General features: G+C 42.1%; 1 protein-coding gene across 1 annotated transcript in view; it reads right to left on the bottom strand.

Moving 5' to 3' along the window:
* DOCK10 (dedicator of cytokinesis 10) overlaps positions 1-21293 on the bottom strand; it is a 161928-nt gene extending 140635 nt beyond the window's left edge. Inside the window, exon 1 of the mRNA XM_069864804.1 lies at positions 21228-21293. Within this exon, the coding sequence (XP_069720905.1) occupies positions 21228-21278 (51 nt within the window). The 5' untranslated portion in view covers positions 21279-21293. The remainder of the gene's footprint in view (positions 1-21227) is intronic.
* Between the last annotated feature and the right edge of the window lie 376 nt (positions 21294-21669).

Raw genomic sequence — 21669 nt, 5'->3', positions numbered from 1 at the left:
AAAAGAAACCACCAAAGTGCTAAAAACCCTTTCTGTTTTAAAGGAATCTCACAGAAGCATGAGCTACCATTGGAAAGGAAACCTCCCACCCCATTAAAAATGCCTGGACACACACAAAGCATCAACAGCTTTGTTTTTCAAATGTAGGGATCTCATTAGCATACATAATGCTTATACACCAACTATCAACAGTGTTAGTTACTCTTACAGTGAAGCATTAAGCATTATTTTGTGTTAATTAGCACTTTAATCCAGAAGCTGAATTCACTGAAACCCCCTGGGAAGCAAAATACTCCTTTGTGCAAGCAATTCCTTAATTCCTCATTACGCAGATTTTGGCAGCAACTCTGGGCTAAGGAATATCAACACTGGAAGCCATCCACTGCCCACCCTCGCTCCATTCTTGACCACCACTCATTTCAGATATGCTAAGCAGCTGTGAACACCAGCAGGATAGTTTACAGGAGCAGGCTGGAAAGCAGACCACTGAGGATACCCCCATTAAAGAAAATAATTAAAAGAAAGGAGAAGTAAGACAGTTGTTTTAACTCAGGTGGATTCAATGACCCAGTACTTGACATCTTGAAGGTCTGGGTCTGTGCAGCAATAAAGCTGTGCAAGAGCAGAAGTGGATCACGCTTGCCATGTCTTATAAAGCTTGTGATAAGAAAGCACAGTTCAAAGGCATCTGGGTCCTTGAGCTAACAGCTCTCCGTCATCCAGCCTCAGCTGCCAAGTGAAAGAGATGCCAACTCTGCAAATGGGCAACTAGGGCCAGAAGAAGTAAATAGTCTCAGGAAGAGGTCTGCAGCAGAGTAAACCCTTCATCTTCCAAGCACTGGGTTATCCCTCTTCCATAATATTCCTGCAACTATGTAGAAATCTTGCAGCCTGCAGAAAAAGATGCAACCAAACATTTTCTAACACTCCTATTTCATATCTCTTTACCACACCACATTAAAAGTTCATGTCTCCTTCCCGCAAGCTTTCTGTATTCCATTAATTTTTCCTTTCTCTGTGTCATTTGAATTCATGTCATCTGAATAAACAGGATATAACCTATCAGCGTGATGGTCTTCAGTTGAAGTCTTTAAACAGGAAGATAGAAAAGCAGCTCTTGGAGGAGATCCATTAGTGAGAGGATGACTTTCCAAATAAAACACTGATCCTTCCTTCCAGCCCCACAGAAGGCCACATTCTTCTCAGGCAAGGAGGATACCTGCAGGTTAGAAGAGCCCTTGGCCCACACCTGCTCAGCTGTCAGGATGGCATGCACAATTTTGGCTTTATTCTCCAGAAAACAAGCTCTCCTCTCCAAGATGTGTTTTCATGATGCGCATTGAGAAGTCATGGAGGAGGGTAAAGACCCTAAAGCAGCCATGACAGGTGACTACAGGGGCCATCCACAAAAAACAGGAACAGCTCTGATACTGCTCAGAACAGTCTGTTTAGTCTGGCCCACAAAAGCCCCAAGCCGTTAACAGGAAGCAAAGACAGCACAACGGTATAAATAAAACCAGCATTGTTACACGATAATGCTCATGCCACCATTACAACTTTCTAAAGGATGCTCAGCTGAGCAAGCTACTTGCTTGTGTGAAGTTTATACAAAGCCTCTGTCACAGACAGCAATCTATTGGCACTCTGAAGCTGACTCACAGGACCATTTACCTAAACTCAAAATGGTTAATAAACTGGCAAAACAACGCTCAGTCACTCTAAGTCGTTCATCAGAAAAAGTGCAAAAGTTTGCCAGGTGAACTATTTACCTCACATAGCTCAATCAGAGATAGCTTGGGATGGTTCTAGTCCAGGTGATGTACTGGTGCACATGGCTATGCACAGCATTCATTTGACACACCTGTGCACTTCTGGAATCAGATTCCTCAGCAAGCCCCAACCATCTGAAAGCCTGAATTGTTCTCTTGGGAAGAGGAGTAAGAGACTTTCAGTTTTTCAAGGTTATCCTACATGAGTCACTGTTGCACATACATCATCCTGGTACAGATGATGAGCAGCTCCCAACAACACATAAGCAACAGTGTCTGTCACTCAGCTCCACATACAGATCCACAGTTAAAGGTCTAGCCTATACAAGGAGCAGGTGAACATTTGAAGCAAGATACAACAAAATTACAGTCTCTACCTTAGTACAGATGAGGATCGCTAACATTTTGATAAACTACCATGTCACCTCTCAATATCTTATATTTTATCATTCACATGGCCCTTCAAAAACAAAAAGATCTTATAAACATTATCTTCTAAGCAAACAAAATTTTCCTCATAGATATAAAAGGTCCTTCTCACCTGTGTTTGTTTTCATAACACCTGACAGGCATTTGCAAGGAAAGCAGAGGGGGAAAAAAAACCCCAAAACCTATCCAAGTTTGAAAGTCTCTCTTCATGTTCTGCTACTTCAAAACAAACAGCAGAATCCTAGCCAGCTCCCAAGGAACCAACATCAGGACCCAGACTGGATGGGTAAAGTACTCCAAGAGGAGTTTGCTTGATGAGAGAAACCCTCATAAATGGGCGTCCTTTCTTTGCGCATGTTATGCCTGAGGAATAGTAAAAGCTCAGATCTTTCAGTGTGCTTCTTCTAATGACTGTGTCCTTAAAGCAACACGGTAGATAGCACATTAAAGCAGCATCTCTCACTGCCGTGGAGGCAGCATTTCCAGCACAACTTCCCATTCTCTGTCTGTTGCCAGGTTGCTAGCGGAGGTCCAGGGGACTGAGAACCCTTCTTCAGGAGAGGCCCTGTCTTTTCTTCCAGCAGAGTTATGTCCCAAATGTTTTATATATGTTTTATATCCAGCCTAGTGGCCAACAAGGCGCCATGCAGTGCTAGGCTGAAGCATTTTGAGAATTAAAAAAAAGCAGCTTTAAAGTGCACACAATGATCATGCACTTACTTCAAAGGAAGCTTATGCGCCCACAGTTGCTAAAAGCCATAAACAGCATTCATGCCCTCCACTCGTAACATACTCTCTTATAGTCATTTAAAAAGATTCATGCATTCTATTTCTAAATGTTGCTTCAAAAAGAAACACTGAGGTCTCCATCAGCAGAGCAGGCCCAAGGGTCTTGCTAGAACTAACAAGGAGAGACAGAAGTACACAGGCTTTGCATGTCTTTAGTTTCTACCAGCTGCTCCTTTAGTGACCTGGGAAACCAGGCATTTATTGCAATACCTCATCAGTACAGTTCCTGCATGAGACACAGCTTTTTCATCTTTAAAATGTATTCCTTCTCATAAAGCTAGCCTTGACCATCACAAACAATTCTTAACCTTACTAAGTTACGGGCAGTGCTAACTCCCCAATTAGCAGCATATGCTTGTAACTGAATGAGAAGGGCTTAAATCATTCAACCAGTTCGTTTCCCATCACCTTACAGCAGCGAGCAATGCTTAAGTGCAAGTTAAGCAAGTACACTAGCATTCAATATTCAGGAGATGCCTTTCCAGCACTCCTACAAACCTGCAACACTGTCACCTGGCTACAGAACAGACTGCAGAAAGTTAGAGTATGGCACCCTCTAGGGAGTAGTACACGAAAGACAAAGTCACCACCAGACTGCTCTCTTTGCTAGGTATGACAAGTAACATAGATTAAATGACTGCATTTATAAATCCTTTCTTACATGAATAACAAAAAGTAACTGTGCTATCCAAAACCTTTAAAAATGAGTTCTGTGTTCATCATCGCAAGTAGGGAGACAGCCCAAAGGAAGAGCTGCAGGATTAGGATTGCAGTTTCTATCTAACTCGTCAAAATATCACATGGTTCAAATTGAATGACAAGTTATGCAGACTTACTTTTAAAAACAAAGAAGTGCCTATGCTGCACAGTGCTACACGTGGCACAGAAAGATGGAGCAGGCTATGAGAACTTAGGCCTGCTCTAAGAGCATCCCCATACAAATGATGCAGCAGTGCCACTCCATTTGCAGGCTGCTCCATGGAAAATACATAGCTGGAATGGGAGCCCAGTAAGGGCTGCACAACAGCAGATACAGGGCTGCCGGGAAACCAGCAAACTCACAGGAGCTCACACTGCAAAACACATTCTTACAGCTCTGCCACTTCTTGACTTTATCTGCTGAAAATGGAAACCATCATGTACGGACACGGAGGGGAAAAAAAAATATCTGATAACCACAGAAACAGGCTCCTCGTGGCTGCATGTGCTGACACCCTTCTCTTCTCAATATTGCTTTTCTTTTCTCTTTCATGTTCTTGACTGGTAAAAAGATTAAATAAAATGAGATAGCTACACTCTATAGGCACCGATGAAAACATCTTTATTTCCATGCACTTTGGTGGTTTCCATACGAAATATACTACAGAGTGGCTAAGAACTTTGTTGTGGTTTTCTTAAATATACAACAGGAAAAACAACATTTCATTTCATAGTAAGAAAAACAACTACTTAACTTTCAAAGTAAATGTTTGTTTGTTTTTTAAAAAGAAATTTTATTATCCCATAAAACTGGAGGAGAATTAGCTGGAGCTACCAAAATCTTTCCCTAGCACTCTGTTGAATAAAAATCTGTACTAAGATAAACTCTGGGAAGAATTTTCACCAGAGGTTATAACTAAGGCTGGGCACACACTTTTGAAGCAAAGATTTTTCATATAAACAACAGCAGAAAACACAGGCACTACCCCACTGGTCCTCAAAAAGAACTGATAGCAAATTATTACCCTCTTCCCAAAAGATCGACATTCAAGTTACACACAACCCCCTGGAACAGCATTATCAGCAGCTGGTCCTGCTTCCAAAGACATTCATTCCACTAACCCAATGGGAGAGAGTCTAAAACCAAAACTAGCATAGAGGAGAAAAAAAACAAGTCACACTAGGCCGTTTAAACACTAGCATTATTTGTTGCAACAGATCTCACAGCTATAACAGAGTACAACTGATCACAGAATCATAGAATGGTTTGGGTTGGAAGGGTTGATAGGAATGGTTGGACTCGATGATCCGGTGGGTCTCTTCCAACTTGGTTATTCTATGATTCTATGACTCTATGACCTTAAAGCCCATCCAGTTCCAATACCCCTGCCATGGGGAGGGACATCTCCCACCAAACCAGTCTGCTCAAAGCCCCATCCTACCTGGCCTTGAACACCTCCAGGGATGGGGCAGCCATGGCTTCCCTGGGCAACTTGTGCCAATGCCTCATCACCCTCATCATCAAGAATTTCTTCCTAGTGTCTAATCTAAATCTTCCCCTTTCCAATTTAAAGCCATTGCCCCTTGTCCTATCACTCCATGCCCTAGTAAAAAGTATCTCTCCAGCTTTCCTGAAGACCCCTTCAGGTACTGCTCTATGGTCTCCCTAAAGCCTTCTCTTCTTCAGGCTGGAGAACCCCAACTGTCTCAGCCTATCCTCATAGCAGAGGTTTTCCATTCCTCTGATCGTCTTTGTGGCCTCCTCTGGACATGTTCCAACAGCTCCACCTCCTTCTTATACTGAGGATTCCAGAACTGGACACAGGACTTTAGATGGGGGGGTCTCATAAGAGCAGAGTAGAGGGGGAGAATCACCTCCCTCGAACTGCTGACCATGCTTTTCTTATATACCCCAGGATACAGTTGGTTGCCTTGTCAGGGTCCAAGATTTCCATGAAATTAAAAAACTCCAAATACCTTTGTTTAGATGATGTTTGCAAACCAATTTTAAAGGATGAAATACACCCAGCTACACAGAAAGCCACTGCTCCTACACAAAAGCAAATGCATTCTCCATTTGCTGCTCTTGCACTAGCCCTGCCACTTAGGGAAATACTGAGAAGAGAAACAAGTAGCTTCAGAGACCAGGGAGGAACATCCCTCAGCCCATTCTCTGCATGGCTCCATCAGCTGCTAATGAGGTTTTAAGAACAACATGCGGGTTTGGATGAGGTGCCATTTGTACAGAAATACTCTCTATGTTAAATGCCCTGAATATGGTTTGAAGAGCACAGTGGTTTAATGAATTAGTCCTTCTCCTTTAAAATATGATCAAAAGCCTATCAAAACACCACAAAACGTCTCACTGACATGAACAAACTTTGGACAAGACCCATAAAAACCTGTATCGCTGACATCTCATCATCAGGACATGCAATCTAGTCTCTATTTCTTTAATGGCCACAGCTTGCCACAAACCAAAGTTAGTATTTCTGTTCAAATATAGGCTAGAAATACAAAGCAGGAACAAATATAAAGAGACTAGAGTTACTTTTAAAAAGACACCATCCAAATCTGGACTAAAGCAGAATTTTAGGACAGTGGTATCTTGTTAGAAAATGCATTTCTTATTCCAATTTGCCTCCAGGCCAAGCCAATGACATCTTTCTACTTACAACCCAGCTAAGAACAGATAACAAAAATAGAACTGCTCCATAACCAGAACGCTTTCTGTCTCTAACTCTTTGAAACAGATAATTATTTTTTTCAATTCACAAGAGGCCTTGCAAAGGAAGGTCTCTCAGCCTGCTCCTATCTACTCGTAGGCTTCTTTACTTTTCAAGCAACTCACTTAGGCAGGAAAAAATGCACATGCTTTAAAATCCAAGGTAGGAATTTAAATGTGATAAATGAATTCTTTTTAACATTTCTCATATCGGTTAACAAAGAAAAACATTAACCATTTACCATCAAGAAGGGGAATCAGATACTAAATGAATGGGTCAGGCTTCATACACAAATTCCCACCACTTACACAAGACCAACGCAGGCCTCACTAGAGAAGCGAGGGAAGCAGGATTCTTGACTGCAAACAAGGACAGGGCAAAAATATTTAGAGAACTGGAGTGTGGCACTCGGTGGCAGCCAGCATCGCACATGCTGAGAAATGACCACAAGCAAGATGGAGAAGACCCAAGACTTGGCTCTATTCTGTCTCCTTCCCTGGAGCCCTGAAGGCCACACACAGATTTTCACCAGCTTTGCAGACCTGCGGTCTCAGTCTCCACCAGGCATTGCAATACCTTTCCCCCCTTTGACAGCATCTCCACTTAGGTCACAGCTTTCCAACAGAGTCTTCCATTCTTTAGTGTGTCAGCATTTAGAATAACCACGTGGGAGCTAAGCATATTCTTTATTTATCTACATTGAAAATGAAAAAAAACCACTTAAAAAACCCAAACACTTTTTCCCTGCACATGAAGTCAGGCCAGAGAGGTTAAACTGGCTCATCTCCTGCCTCCCAGTTTTGGTATCCTTCCTCCCTCTCAGAAGCCTGACTGTCAGGACAAGAGTAGTATCCGACACCTTCTGTCTCTGAGTCAGACTACGAGCATGATAGAGATCAGCAGCAAATCCCACCTGTCTCTGCACATGCTGATCACAGGAGACTTTTGGATTTTCAAGCCAAGAAACCCCTTTCCAAACTCCTTCACAAGAATGATGGACTGGCCCAGGGAGACAGGAGTTCAGCTGCCTAAAGCATTCCAGGTTAATTTAATAAATTTTTAATTCAAAACATCAACTGCCTTGAAGATAAGAATTTCTACTGCAAGCTGGGAATTCAGCAGCCAAAAATAAAGGGAGAAGGGCTGGAAGTAATGGCCACTGCCAAAATGATCATCAACTACTGATACGACACCAGCACAAGCAGAGTTCAATGTAGTCTTGGATATAATGCAAGCTATCTCTAGCAAAGGAATTCTATGATTCTACTTGTACTACTACATGGATACCTGGAGGGGACATCACATACATGAACAGGTTTGGCCACTGTGAAGAATAAATAAAAAAAAAGTTGCAGATAAAACCTGCTAACATGACCAGAGAACAAATGTGTTGAAGAGAGTATCTAATGTGCCTGGTTTTCAAATACCCAGTGGAAGTCCACAGACACACTGGATCAAGTACTGTGAAAGGTCACCAAGACAGAGTGAGTCTGAAGGTCACAACTTCTGAGGAAATGCTGAGAAAAATACATTTGTCCACCCTCAAGAAATGAAGGCCGATGGGATATCTTGCTGGTTGATACCCTACCTAGCAGCAAGATATGGAGAAGACCAGCTCTTCTTGGAGATACACTGCCAGGGGATGAGACACAATGAACAGAATTTGCGACAAGGGAAATTCCTATTAAATACAATAAGTTTTTCACCATGAAGGCTGTTCAAACACTGTTACAGGGCATCATAAAGACTCTGAGGTCTCCATCTTTGGAGAGTGTCGGCACTTAGCTGGACAAGAGCCTGAACTTATTTAGTTGGACTTGCTTGGAGCTAGACTTGACAACTTTCAGAAGTTCCTTCCAAACCAAATTATTCCATGACTATATTAGAACATGGATTATTCAGCCTACCAATCCAGAGCCTGAACTTGTGCCCTGTCTGAAAGAGCCCTAAACACCAAAGGCCCACAAAAAGACAAAACCAAAAGGCTGTAAATTGGCCATTTGGGCCATACAATTTCACTTTGCTGAAGGCTCCTTTTATAACCTAAGTAGAAACAGCAAAAGAGGCTCCAGTCAGGCTTTTTTCAACTCTAAGTAGATGTATAATCCCAGCTTATTATTTCAAGGCAATTAGCCTTTGAGGCAGGCTCCACATGCAGAGTTCAGCCAGAAGCAAGGAACCAAAAAGAACAATCTCATTCAATTTCTGAGCATAAGTTTCTACAGCTGCAAAATGAAAAATTAAGCACAAAAGGTGGATAAAGTAAGAAAGGGAAACACAAAGTAAAGTTTGTAAATACAGGGGCCAACAAAAACTGTGCTGATATCCCATTACCCTACTCCCCCAGACTGAGCAGCTGCAGATGTATCCTTTTATCCAACAGGAAAGATGCCACGAGAAGAATATGGATTACTTCCACTAGCAGTATAATAATGTGGCTTCGGATCATTCTTTCCTTATCAGTGCCAAGAATCCAGTGGATTTTTATTTCCCAAAATAAAGAAGCTAAGAATCAGGAATTCCAAAGTTTTCAGGCTATAAATATTAACGAAGGGTCTTAGGCTTTTTGTTTGGTTTGGTTTTTTAAATATTGCTCAAAAAACCCTCCCCTAACCTGATAGGTCCAGGGGGGCAAAAACCCCATTGTTTTGCGATTTGATTATGTCATGTATGTCCTAACCGTGACATTCCTGAAGCTAAAGCACAAAGGGCAAATAATGAATTTCTACGCAGAAATCCACCTACACAGAACCCACTTGGCATAAACTTCAGCCTCCACAAGACAAGTAATTTCCCAGAAATATGATCTGTGGGTAGGTAGTTCCAGCTACTATCATACAGCAGTATCCTTTTGATTAGAGTGAGGAGTTACTTAGTCCCAAAACCTTTTCTTTCTTAGCAAACTTGGAACCTCAGAGAGGCTCACATCCCCCCTCCTTTTACACAAGACAGGAAGTCCAAGCTGCATAATGGAGCAGGGAGACCACCCATGTAACTGCATGGAAAAACCCCAAGGTCCCTCAGCTCAACAGTCCTCAGAGGGACACTGTAACCCCTTCAGAAAGGATACACCTGGAGCATCTCATACCCAGCTCCTCCACTACCTCCATGCCCCACCAAAGGAAGTGCCTGAAAACCACAGTTTTGCCCTTATCACCATGGGAAGGAAAAGCACCCCAAAAGCAAAAATAAAACAACAACAAAAACCAAGCATCCTGAACTTTTAAAAAATGATCTTGCTTTGCTTTTTTCACCCCACAATAATGTGCTCACTATATCAATCTCGGTAACAGCTATTTTACCATCTAATGAGCAGCATTGTGACGTTCTCTCCCCTGGACCGCTTTTCTGTGCAACATGTGTTTTTCATTTCACATCTCTTGTCAGAGTTTCACTCCCTTTCTTCTACTTGAAGTCCAGAAGAAAAGAAAATCATACAAACCCCAAAACTGACAAACCCGTGTTGCTGGTATCAATTAACACTCACATCCACAAGGTTCTTTATTCAACTAAATAAAAAACCAGCAAAACTCAACTGTAAGTTGTTTGGTCTATATTTGTTAAGCTGTAACACGGTCTCTAAAAACATGTCCTCTGGTTGGTATTTTAGGGAAAAATCTTTAGAAGACAACTATTTTGATTAGTACCATGTGGGTTTTGAAGGATTAATACTGAACTCCAAAGAAGATTAAAATATGAGTAGAAACTATGAGCTAAATACACATACGTACAGATTTCTCATTCTCACTGACTGTAATGTCTAGCTGCAAGTCATTTGTTTTTCTTCAAGTTTTAATCATATCTGACTTTTAACTTATATTTATTAAAAAAATCTTGTAGAACCACTACAGAACATTACTTTTTTTAAAAAAGAATTTATATAGTATATAACAGAAGCAATGTAATTCTCTGTTTCATTTTGACACATCTCAAATAAACTTCCAAGGGATCATTATAATTTTAGGTAGCACCCAAACACTGACCTCTTCTCTATTTAGTCTTCAAGGACTTTTCAACTCCAATAAGAAACAAAAAACCAAAGAAGCCAGAGAGTGCTTTTCATTAAATCATAATTATTTACACTTACAAATGTACTGATTTATTTCAAGAAAGCAATCAGTTCTCTTCTAATTTTGCCAAAGATGTAATTAGATTTTTAACTAGATGACCAACTTCCAGGACCACCCCCTTGTTCTTCTTCTGGCAGCGGGGCATGCAACAGGCTTATGTTACTTAAGTAACTCCAGCTGAAAAAGTGCAAATGCACATGTAAATAATTTAAATATTACAGAGTACCCTCAGGAACTTTAACCCTAAAGATTGTTTTATTGTTATTTTAAGGACGTAAACACTCTGGTTGTCTTCCCTGCCAAAGCTTTCATTGGAGCACAAGATATTCAAGTGAATACATGAGGATACAAAGACTCCCTTTTCCTATATCCCTTTTTCACATCAAGGAAAAATATTCTAAATGTTCTTTTAAAATGTTGATAGAGTTAAGATCAAGAGACAGCAACTCATTTCTGCTGAAATCTCCTCCAACATGAAATTAGTGCCCTGATTATATTCAAGTCAGAAGTTAACGATCATTTATCGCTTTATCTGTAATGTTACAACGACTTCATGGTAACACAGAGTTGCAGCCAACAGAAGAGCTCTCACCTTGCTGTCAGCCATGCTTTCGTCAAGCAGCTAAACAAAGTAGGAACAATTACATCTAAATAAAGGCACATAAACACAACTAAACGTGCACTGTCAGGCATAAGGGCAGACTTGGTTACAATTACTCTCAATAACAGTGTCTTTCCTTGATGTGGTAATGCTAAAGTCAACACGACTACTCGTCACAATAGATCAGGTTGGCATTTTCCCGAGGAGTGCACTGCAACTGATTGTGAATGGCACGCACAGCACTGGGAGATGGAAGCCACGGCATTTCAAGTGAGAAACTTAAAGACTTTGTCTTCCACCCTGTACAAGCTTATCAGCGCATCTCACCACTCTGTGAAGCAGCTCCCTCTGGCTTTCAAATCTCAGGTAGCAGCGGCTGATTTGAAAAACCCACAAGTTTGAATGCCCCCCACTGCTCTAAATAAAGACATCTTGTTGAACCATACAACTCTCAGCCAAGAGAAACAGGCACAGTGGAAGGTAAAGGGAAGTTTACCTCCATCTTTATATTGTTGCATCCCATTGGCTGTAGACAGCACTTGCTTGGGGTCTCAAGGGACAAAGGTACAATTCATCTTAAGAAAGTAACAGAGAGCATCATCATCCTGCTCCACATGTAGATTTATGTGGTAATCTGGAAAGCACATCATCAAATGGAACTACAATTGTTATTTGACTTAGGAGTGCAGAGGAACCCAGCACCTACCTATGACACAGAACTTCTGGAAGCTCCATCCTGATCCAGAAGAGCAAACAACACCAGTGTGAGCCCAAACTTTAAAGGTAAATCTAATCCTGCTTTCAAGCTCGACTATACAGATAGAAAGCTTAAGATCAAAATCAATCAAAAGAATTAATGGGAAATTCTGGGGTTTTTTTAACCAGAATCTACTCAATCAATTTAAAATGACAAAGATATTTAAATTTGGTTGTTATTGACATTGTCTTTCCCACTGTAGCAACAAATGTTGAAGCCCCAGACGGGTTAATATTTATGAGAAAGTCAACAGAACATCAAACAGATCAGGAAACAGTGTTTCCTGCCAAACTGTCTAAAAGCAGACCTACTGTTAGCACTTGCATTTTTCTAGCTTTTACTACTGTTACCTTACAGAAATAAAAGCACTAAAAAAAATCTCCTAAGATGAAACCCTGATAATAGCAATGAGAGAGCATTGGTCCTTTGCCATTGTTCAGTTTTCATTTACTTCTTTACCCTTAAGACAGGGAACAATATTTTCACAGAATCACAAAATCACTTGTTAGGAAAAAACCTTTGAGAACGAGTCAACCCATACCTGTCCACTACTAAACCACATGCCTGAGTGCTTCATCTACCCATCTTTTAAATCTCTTCAGGGACATGAGTCCACCACCTCCCTGGGCAGCCTGTTCCAGTGCCTGAGAACCCTTTCAGTGAACTCACTTTTCCTGATGTCTAACATGAACCTGCCCTGGCACAACTTGAGGCCATTTCCTTTCATTGTAGCACCTGTCACTTGAGAGAAGAGACCAACAACTATCTTGCTACAACCTCCTTTCAGGCAGACAGTGATAAGCCCTCCTCTCAGCTCCTCTTCTCCAGGCTAAACATCCCCAGTTCCTTCATCTGCCTCTCATAAGGCTTGTTCTCCAGATTTAAAATTGTCTTTGTTAGCGAATGATAACAGGATCTATTTGGCACACTGGTTATGGGGAACACCTGGAGCTGGGACACAGAATTAGACCACTGGCATTCTGCCTTATCTTTTGTGCCCTATATATATTAACAACAATTAACTGAATGAAATCATAAGCTGCCTATTCCTCTTCTTCCCACACAAATTCACACACCCACACACCCTCACATACCCCAAGGAACAGCAAAAGAAACAGAAAAAGGCATTGAAATATTTTGTAGGTATTCAGATAGCAATAGTTAGACAAAGTTTCCAGGCATTAGTGATCCAAAGGCACACCCTTAACAGCCACAATTGAAAGTCAAGGAAAAAGATTACCTTCTTGTCACTAAATAGTCCCATTTAGTATCATCCACCTAAGTAGGTATCTAGTTCCACTAATTCAAGCCTCCAAATACATAAAGAGGGAGGGAGGATAGGGAGAGAAATATAAAAAAACAAGGGAAGGAGACAGGTGAGAGAAGATTCAAGATTCGGGTTTCCTTTAATTTTTTAGTTTTAACTCCTGTAATTCTTGTATTTTAAACTATGAATAACCACATGCATAAGTACTTATTGTTTCTAAAAAAATCTTCCTTTTAACTGCCAGCAGTCAATTGATACATGTCCTTTTATAAAACTGCAGCTGCTTTTTTCAAGGCAAAAATGCAAGGTCCACTTTGCTGCTGTTCCTTTTATCACCAATCTTAAAGCACATTAGCCTTCACCTCTGTTTCAGTAACACAACCGAGACTTCCCAGCTGCAATGCAAACTATGCAAGATGGATTCACGAGGTGCTGCTGGGGCGATGTGAGACCCAGTTACAGCAGCTGGAGCTGTGGGTGAGTTGCCACATTAAGAAGCAGCCCCTCACTGCTGCAGCACACAGGTTTTAGACCTCAGCTTTTCAAGTTCCAATTACAAGTAATTTGCTGACTCCTATTCATTATCACAAAAACACTTCCCCAAAATAAAGAAACTCACATCTTGAAATCTGAATCCCTGCCAGAACCTTTAGAATTAGGAGTTTGGCTCTTAAAACACACTGGGAACCAGTGGTAGTAAACAGAAGCTCAGGACACAAAGACCAAGTATAATGGGCCTTATAGCTTGTTCTAGCACATCTCAGTATCCATCCAGCACAGAATTTAAATGCCAAGTATCTCTGCTGAAAATCCCCCAAAACACTCATGTCGCATTATTCCAAGCAAACAGATGTCAGCCCTTGCAGCTACCTATTTACTGAAATGTATTCAAAAATATGTATAAATCCATTGATACATTCACACATTGAGATACTGCATTGTCTTCCACACCGCAGGGAACAACTGATACAGAAATTCTTAAGGGAAATAAGCATAGTAGAGAGGTCCTTCTTTCAAGAAGAGTCACTACTTATTATTTGAATCCTATTTGATCTAGTAAAAAGTAATTCAAATAACAATTAACTATACAAAACTATTTGTTTAATGTGAAACTCTATACTAAAGCTAGGAGAGAAGCTTATTACCAAACCCAAAGACTATATTGACAGTACAGGGCACGGCTAGACAGAAAACACCAGATAGCTGTTCAGTGAAGAGAAGGAGCAGAGAGATAATCAGTCTGGAGAACTGGCAAGGAGAATTCCTGGAAGAAATGGAGTTTAGGATGATGTGGATGACAAGCAAAGATAGGGCGCCTGGCAGGTCACTGACATACTCTCCCTGCATACAGAAGAGCATTAACAGAGGCTGAGAGACAAGTGGAAGAAAGACACAAAGAGCAACAAGGACTGAGGACTGGAAGGGGTGAGGGGAGCAAAGTAGGCAGTGGGAAAAGAGAGGAAGACAATGTTTACATGCAACATATAGGCGCCATGGCTAGTCAGTTTGGAGGGTTCCCATGGCAAGACCAACTTTAAAAAGAAAAAAGGAGATAAACCTCATATCATGGCACATCAGTTCTTGTGTCCTGCTGTACTACTGCTTTCCTGCTTATTGCAATGCAAGTAACTTGTACATTCCACCTGAAACCCATCTGCAAATGGTTAATCCCTTACAGTTTCTGGAGAAGCCAAAATGTATTTTATTGCTAACATCCACAGCACGTTGGAGCTAATATTCCTACATTAAAAAAGTCATCCCATCTTCTTCCATTTCCAAAATGGGCAGATTTAAACCATGCTGATTTGCTGTGTTTCATGAGCTCAAATTCTTTTCAAAGTCTACAGCAACACATGAATGTTGCTATACCAACTAAGAGGTTTCTGAAGACACATAATAAGTTCTCCTAACTAACCTCCAAAACAGTTCTCGTTGATTCTGGGGAAACTATGAGGATAAATTCACACAGCACTGAAGCGGCCAGTATCATTCAATTCTCCTTAATGTTCTATGACTTAGTTTCCATCAGTGTTTGCAATTTTAGCTGTTTAATGAAATGGTGTCAGCAGAACAGAAGTACCATATAATCACACAGCTCAAAGAGGAAAAACAACTCTTACTCCTGTAAAAGGCAAGATGTGAGCTTTGGAATGAGCAGATGCTTTTTGGTAGCTTGCTTTCAGATGAGAACTGTGTATGATATTTCACTTCTTCTTTGTTACTGTAACTGCTCTTTATCCGCTGCTGGAAGTCCACCTGCCACACATGAATGGAAGGAAAAAAGTGTGCCTATATACTGACAATGGAGACATGAGCTCAGCACATACTTTAGTATGCACTGCAAATATGTGAATACAAAAGATAGGGACCACATGATATTCTGGAATAAATATCAAAGTCTGCTTGTTACTGTTTTTAATACTTACTCATCACTCCCTTTCTCTCTGCACGCAGAATCAGAGGTGTGAGCCAGGACTTGTTTTCCCAAGGTCTCTCGCTGTCAACGCACAGTTATCCTGTACCATGCACTTTCCAGTATTTTGTTCAGCATCACTAAACAGTTCCATCCCTGGGATGGCCAAGTTTTGGCCCCTGAACCACTTTTGAGAATTGAGACCACTTTTGAGGCTCTTCTAACAAAAAAGAAAAAAATAAAGAAGCAGCCAGGAAAAAGGCATTTCTATGTTCCATAGCGACTGATATTGCTACAAATAACACCAGCTAATTTATGGCCTGTGAAATGCAATGAGGGCATTCCTAATAAGACATCAAGTCTGGCATGTGCCATGGTACTTGCACAGCAATGGAGAAAGCTCTTTCACGGGACAGGCTGCAAAGATGATTTATTATCTAAACCAGCACAGTGCAACCAATAGCCCCCAGGCTGACTTCAGCCCATCACTTTCACACTGAAAGACTCAACAAGCTCTCAATACTTTCTCCTGCACTTACTCATAGCATGGAAAAGAATGCTGTATTTCCTTCCAAAAGAGAGAGAAGTGCACATATATTTTACGCAATATCTGGGAATAAGCAGCCTTGCCTTTCTCTGTCCTGCTGACTTTTTGGCTTGGACTCTCCACCAGGGCTGCCAGAGCTTGCACAGGGCTAAAAGGACTAGGAGGCAGGGGGTGGAGAGAGGATAAGGAAGAAACAACAGGTGTCTCGCAGCAGAAGAAAGGGATGGAAAAACTAGTCTCAGGGTTAGAAACCACTGAGGCTGTTATGTGCCACTGTGGGCAGAAGATACCATAGCAGCCCGCCCACTGCCTCTCCTCATGTCCCTTCTTCCAGAATCCTTGTTCAGTCCTAGAGCTTAGAGGACACATCATCTGCAAAACAGAGTACCCCAAAGTGTTCACTTCCCCCATCTCCCAGCTGCAGCAACAACAAACACACTTCCAAGTGAGGAGTCAGGAGCCTGCAAGGGCTGGAATGAAGACACTGCTCCTGCTTAGACACCCCACAAGGAAGTAGAAGGCCCCAAATTTCTTCCCTCGCCCCACTCCCTGGCAAGTACTTGCACAACTATCAATCATTATAAACATGCTACAAAAACATTTAATAACAATACATATGAAAGAACAGATAGAGGGTCTGGAGCAGAAAGGGATAAGGAGAGAAACAGCTGATATGCAGGAGGGAGGGGGACTAGGGCAAGAAATGGGAAGGTGTGAGAAAAGCAGAGCTTGTGCCCAGCCCATGGGCTGGCCCATGTTAAATCCGACTAGGCTACATCTCAGAGCTTTCAAGTGATAAACTTTGTACTGGTCCTGCATTGCATTAATTCTAGTCACAGAGCAAATGTAGAAATATGGACCAGGAGAGAGAAATGGAAGATGAATTGATACCAATATCAAGAAATATAATGTAAAATATAAACAAATTAGTAAAGGTGCCACAGGAAAACTGCCTGCAATCACCCGCAGCTCTTAAAGGATTCATCTAACTCACACAAAATAGAAAACTCTGGCTTGAATTTTAGTGAGTAACTTTTGAAAGTCAGAGGCATTTGAGTGGGAAGGATTTGAAATCCAGTAAGGTTTACAAATCCCTTAAAATTGTCCCAGAGCCTGGCAAAAACTCAAATCCCAGGAGAAACTTATCACACTTTAGAGGTATATTCTCTTCAAACCATGCCAACTTCTCCCCCCAGAACAAGAAAAGAAAAAAAACACCTGATCTAGAAAAAAAGAACACTAAGGAACTTGCACCCAAACACAGGCAGATTTAACCCACAGTTAAAGTGTTCCAGACACCTTTGGAATAAAAGATATTTCCAGGTCTTGTCCTTGCAGAACCGTTGTGCTCCCTACACAGTGAGCCTTTAACTTAGTCCTAGCAAAAGCAGAGGCATGTATTATGAGACACTTTGAAGTCCAGAACTGCATTCTTGCCTATAAATTAGAACTATGTGCCTCAAAGTCGGCTGGCATACATCAGCCTACTCACAGCTGCAGGAGTGGGTACATCTAGCAGAAAACACACATGGGCAAAATATGCATTTAACTGATGACAGTTTAAAAATTAAAATCCACTATTGTTAACCAAAAGCACAGACAATAAACAAAGATTTTTTTTCCTTTTTGAAATGCTAAACATATCTAGTCATTCTAGTTTCAGAGAGAACGTTTCTGTACTACTCTTGTTGATAAATAGTAACACTCAAAAAAAAAGAAGCCTTTTTTTTACCCCCTTTATCACATCCAACTCTATTGAATTCATGAAATTTCATTATATCTACATCATTTCATTTAGGTCAACATGTCAAAGTAAGCTAGAATCATGTTTGCTTTAAGTCAACCAAAGTTACTCTCAAAGCTCAAAACCTCATTTCAGACTCAAGGATAGAATCGCCTTGGAATTCCTCCACACAACAGAAGTCAGAAGGGGAGGACTTCACTCAGAATTAAGAAAATCACCACAATGTTAATAGCCACCTAAATTTTGGTGCAATCTGTATACCAACAGCACAACAGGAACAGTGGGAAGAAAGTCTAGTAGTAAGCTAATTGCTAATTATTGATGACTTAATTTGTAATTTAAAATGTAATACAGTATATTTTTCCTAGTTTTTTAATTTGCTTTTGTAGTCTGCATAGATAAAACCTGGCTCCACAGAGGCAGCAGAAGTTCACACTGCTGTAAGCACACTATGAACCTGCACAAGTCGCAAATGTGTCCACTTTTCCTCAACTGATGCGTTTTTATACAAGCTTAAAACACATTATGCCATCTCAAAACATTACATTGTGTTCCAAAACACGTGTGTTTGGGTTCCAGCTGAAAAGCAGCATTGCAGGACCCAAGTGAAAAGGCTGGATGGGAATTCCCGGAGTCCAAGATGGGGAGGAGAGGCTGGGCAGTGCCACCCCCAGCGCTCCAAGGGAACTCTATCCCTGTATTTCACAGAATCACAGAATCACAGAATAACCAGGTTGGAAGAGACCCACCGGATCACCAAGTCCAACCGTTCCCATCAAACACTAAACCATATCCCTCAGCACCTCGTCCACCCGTGCCTTAAACACCTCCAGGGAAGGTGACTCAACCACCTCCCTGGGCAGCCTGTTCCAGTGCCCAATGACCCTTTCTGTAAAGAATTTTTTCCTAACGTCTAGCCTAAACCTCCCCTGGCGGAGCTTGAGGCCATTCCCTCTTGTCCTGTCCCCTGCCACTTGGGAGAAGAGGCCAGCACCCTCCTCTCTACAACCTCCTTTCAGGTAGTTGTAGAGAGCAATGAGGTCACCCCTCAGCCTCCTCTTCTCCAGGCTAAACAACCCCAGCTCTCTCAGCCGCTCCTCATAAGGCCTGTTCTCCAGCCCTTTCACCAGCTTTGTTGCTCTTCTCTGGACTCTCTCCAGAGCCTCAACATCCTTCTTGTGGTGAGGGGCCCAGAGCTGAACACAGGATTCGAGGAGCGGTCTCACCAGTGCCGAGTACAGAGGGAGGATAACCTCCCTGGACCTGCTGGTCACGCCGTTTCTGATACAAGCCAAGATGCCATTGGCCTTCTTGGCCACCTGGGCACACTGCTGGCTCATGTTCAGTCGGCTGTCAACCAACACCCCCAGGTCCCTCTCCTCCAGGCAGCTTTCTAGACAGACTTCTCCCAGTCTGTAGCACTGCATAGGGTTGTTGTGCCCCAAGTACAGGACCCGGCATTTGGCCTTGTTAAACCTCATGCCATTGGACTCTGCCCAGCGGTCCAGCCTGTTCAGATCCCTTTGCAGAGCCTCCCTACCCTCCAGCAGATCGACACTTCCACCCAGCTTAGTGTCGTCCGCAAACTTGCTCAGGATGCACTCGATGCCTTCATCCAGATCATTGATGAAGACATTGAACAGGGCTGGACCCAGCACCGAGCCCTGGGGAACCCCACTTGTCACCGGCCTCCAGCTGGATTTCACACCATTTCCCACCACTCTCTGGGCCCGGCCATCCAACCAGTTTTCCACCCAGGAGAGTGTGCGCCTGTCCAGCCCAGAGGCTGACAGTTTCTCAAGCAGAATGCTGTGAGAAACTGTGTCAAAGGCTTTGCTGAAGTCCAGGAAGACACATCCACAGCCTTTCCCTCATCCAGTAGCCGGGTCACTTTGTCATAGAAGGCGATCAGGTTAGTCTGGCAAGACCTGCCTTTTGTGAACCCATGTTGACTGGGCCTGATCACCCGGTTCTCTTGCATGTGCTTCATGATAGCCCTCAAGATCACCTGTTCCATGACTTTCCCTGGCACTGAGGTCAGACTGACAGGCCTGTAGTTTCCTGGGTCCTCCCTGCGGCCCTTTTTGTAGATGGGAATTTGCAAAGCATTAGGTAAAATTTAACACAAAAAAGCACTATAGACCTCTTGTGTATGTCTATTGGGAACAGGGGTCACGGGGGACAAAGAATAGTATCAGAGATTACAAAATCCTACTAAAAATATATTTAAGCAATGTGTTTGGGTTGTAATTATGTCTTTGACATGAAGGGGAAAAAAATAATAGGCTACTGCATTGTGAGCCCAATCTAAAAATACAAAGGAGAGGGAAGGTGTGGGAAATGAAAAGAAGCAAAAAACTCCTAAGTTTCTCTCATAAGAGAAGGGCTCCGGAAGGCTTAACTGACACACATTACTATTTAGCACTAATGCAGCTTGGTGCCCTCTTATTACATTGCTATTTAGAGCCTGTTTGCTGCCCAGAGAGGGCCAACGTGAGCAGCAGTCATTCACGCCAAGCAAGCAGACAAAGGGCAGGCAGCTCTCAGTTTCCTTATATTTTACAGGAGAGGGAAACATTTGTCCATGTGAGCAATGAGAACCTTGGGGCAGACTATGAAACAATCTTAAAAGCCAGGCAAGTCATTCAGCCATGTGGGGCAGGACAGCCCATGACCGGGATGAACTCCAGAGACAATTCTTCTAAGGCTTTCACTATTGCGTGACCTTGGGCAGTTAGCTCCTGGTGTTTTGTTTTTCTTATCAACAAAACCAGGAATAAAGTTGTCATTTGCTAGTTTAAGAATACACAGTTGGTATAAACAGGCAGCAAATATAATCCAGCTTCAGAAAATTACTGTTGAGTTCTGTGAAATGCAGGCAACCCTAAACTGGAAACCTTACAGGCACAGCAAGTCTGTCTTTGTTATTTGTGTAATAATCACATCTGTGTCACTATTTCATAGCCTTTTGACCTTGTGCTAGAAAAGTTACAAACATGTTTTGACTTCTGGAAGTCACATATGCACTGCAGAAACCACAACAATATTATAAACCACAACAATATTAAACCTTCTCTCTGTACAACTGTCCTCCTCCAAAGGCAACACAAGGCTTAATTTTGCGGATTCTCCTTCTCTTTTCTACTGCTGCTCAATCTGTCCCTCCTCAGATCCCTTATTTAACCTTGTAAGCAAGGGGGAAAAAAATGTTAAGGCAGCTTCTATAAACTGAGAGCATTTCGAGTTACTCAAGCTGACTCACTTCCCAAGAATTTAAAACAAAGCGTTAGTCAAATGACAGATTCAAGATGAGTAAAAACTCTGCATTTAAATCCAAGTACCTACATCTCCCTACCTACTAAATGACTGCTTGGAATTGCATATTAAGGGCTTATTTACACAAATTATTCACCAACCTGACGAGTCTTTCTTGCAGCTCTCTTCATTTCTTTCCTCCGTTTTATCATCTTCTGCAGCCTTTCTTTCCCCACAAAGTCTTTTCTCTTTCCCCCCATTTTCTCCAATGTGTTTACTTCTTTCTAAACCATTTTCCCCTCCTCTGCCTCAACCCTCTCCAAGACTCTCGTATCTCCCTTTCCTTGTTTCTGCATCAATTTAATCCCCAGCACCAGTCTCAGATGAAGTTCCTGGAATTGCTCAGGAGAAGACTTTGGCCTTTTTGTCCGCCTGCAGAGGAGGGAACCAGCAGCTGGAGAATGTGCAAGTGGTGCATTATTGCCTGTGCCCTTTGCTGGGTTTGCCTTTACATCTGGGCTCCAGCAGCTAGCTGAAAACATCACATCCTTGCCAGGGCCACTCCACTGCAAGCATCCTTGGGATACCCCAGCTGAAGAACAG

This window comes from Phaenicophaeus curvirostris, chromosome 10 (assembly GCF_032191515.1).
Source record: "Phaenicophaeus curvirostris isolate KB17595 chromosome 10, BPBGC_Pcur_1.0, whole genome shotgun sequence".
Classification (NCBI taxonomy): Eukaryota; Metazoa; Chordata; class Aves; order Cuculiformes; family Cuculidae; genus Phaenicophaeus; species Phaenicophaeus curvirostris.
The sequence above is the reverse complement of the archived record's forward strand: the minus strand, read 5'-3'. Positions and strand labels throughout refer to the sequence as shown.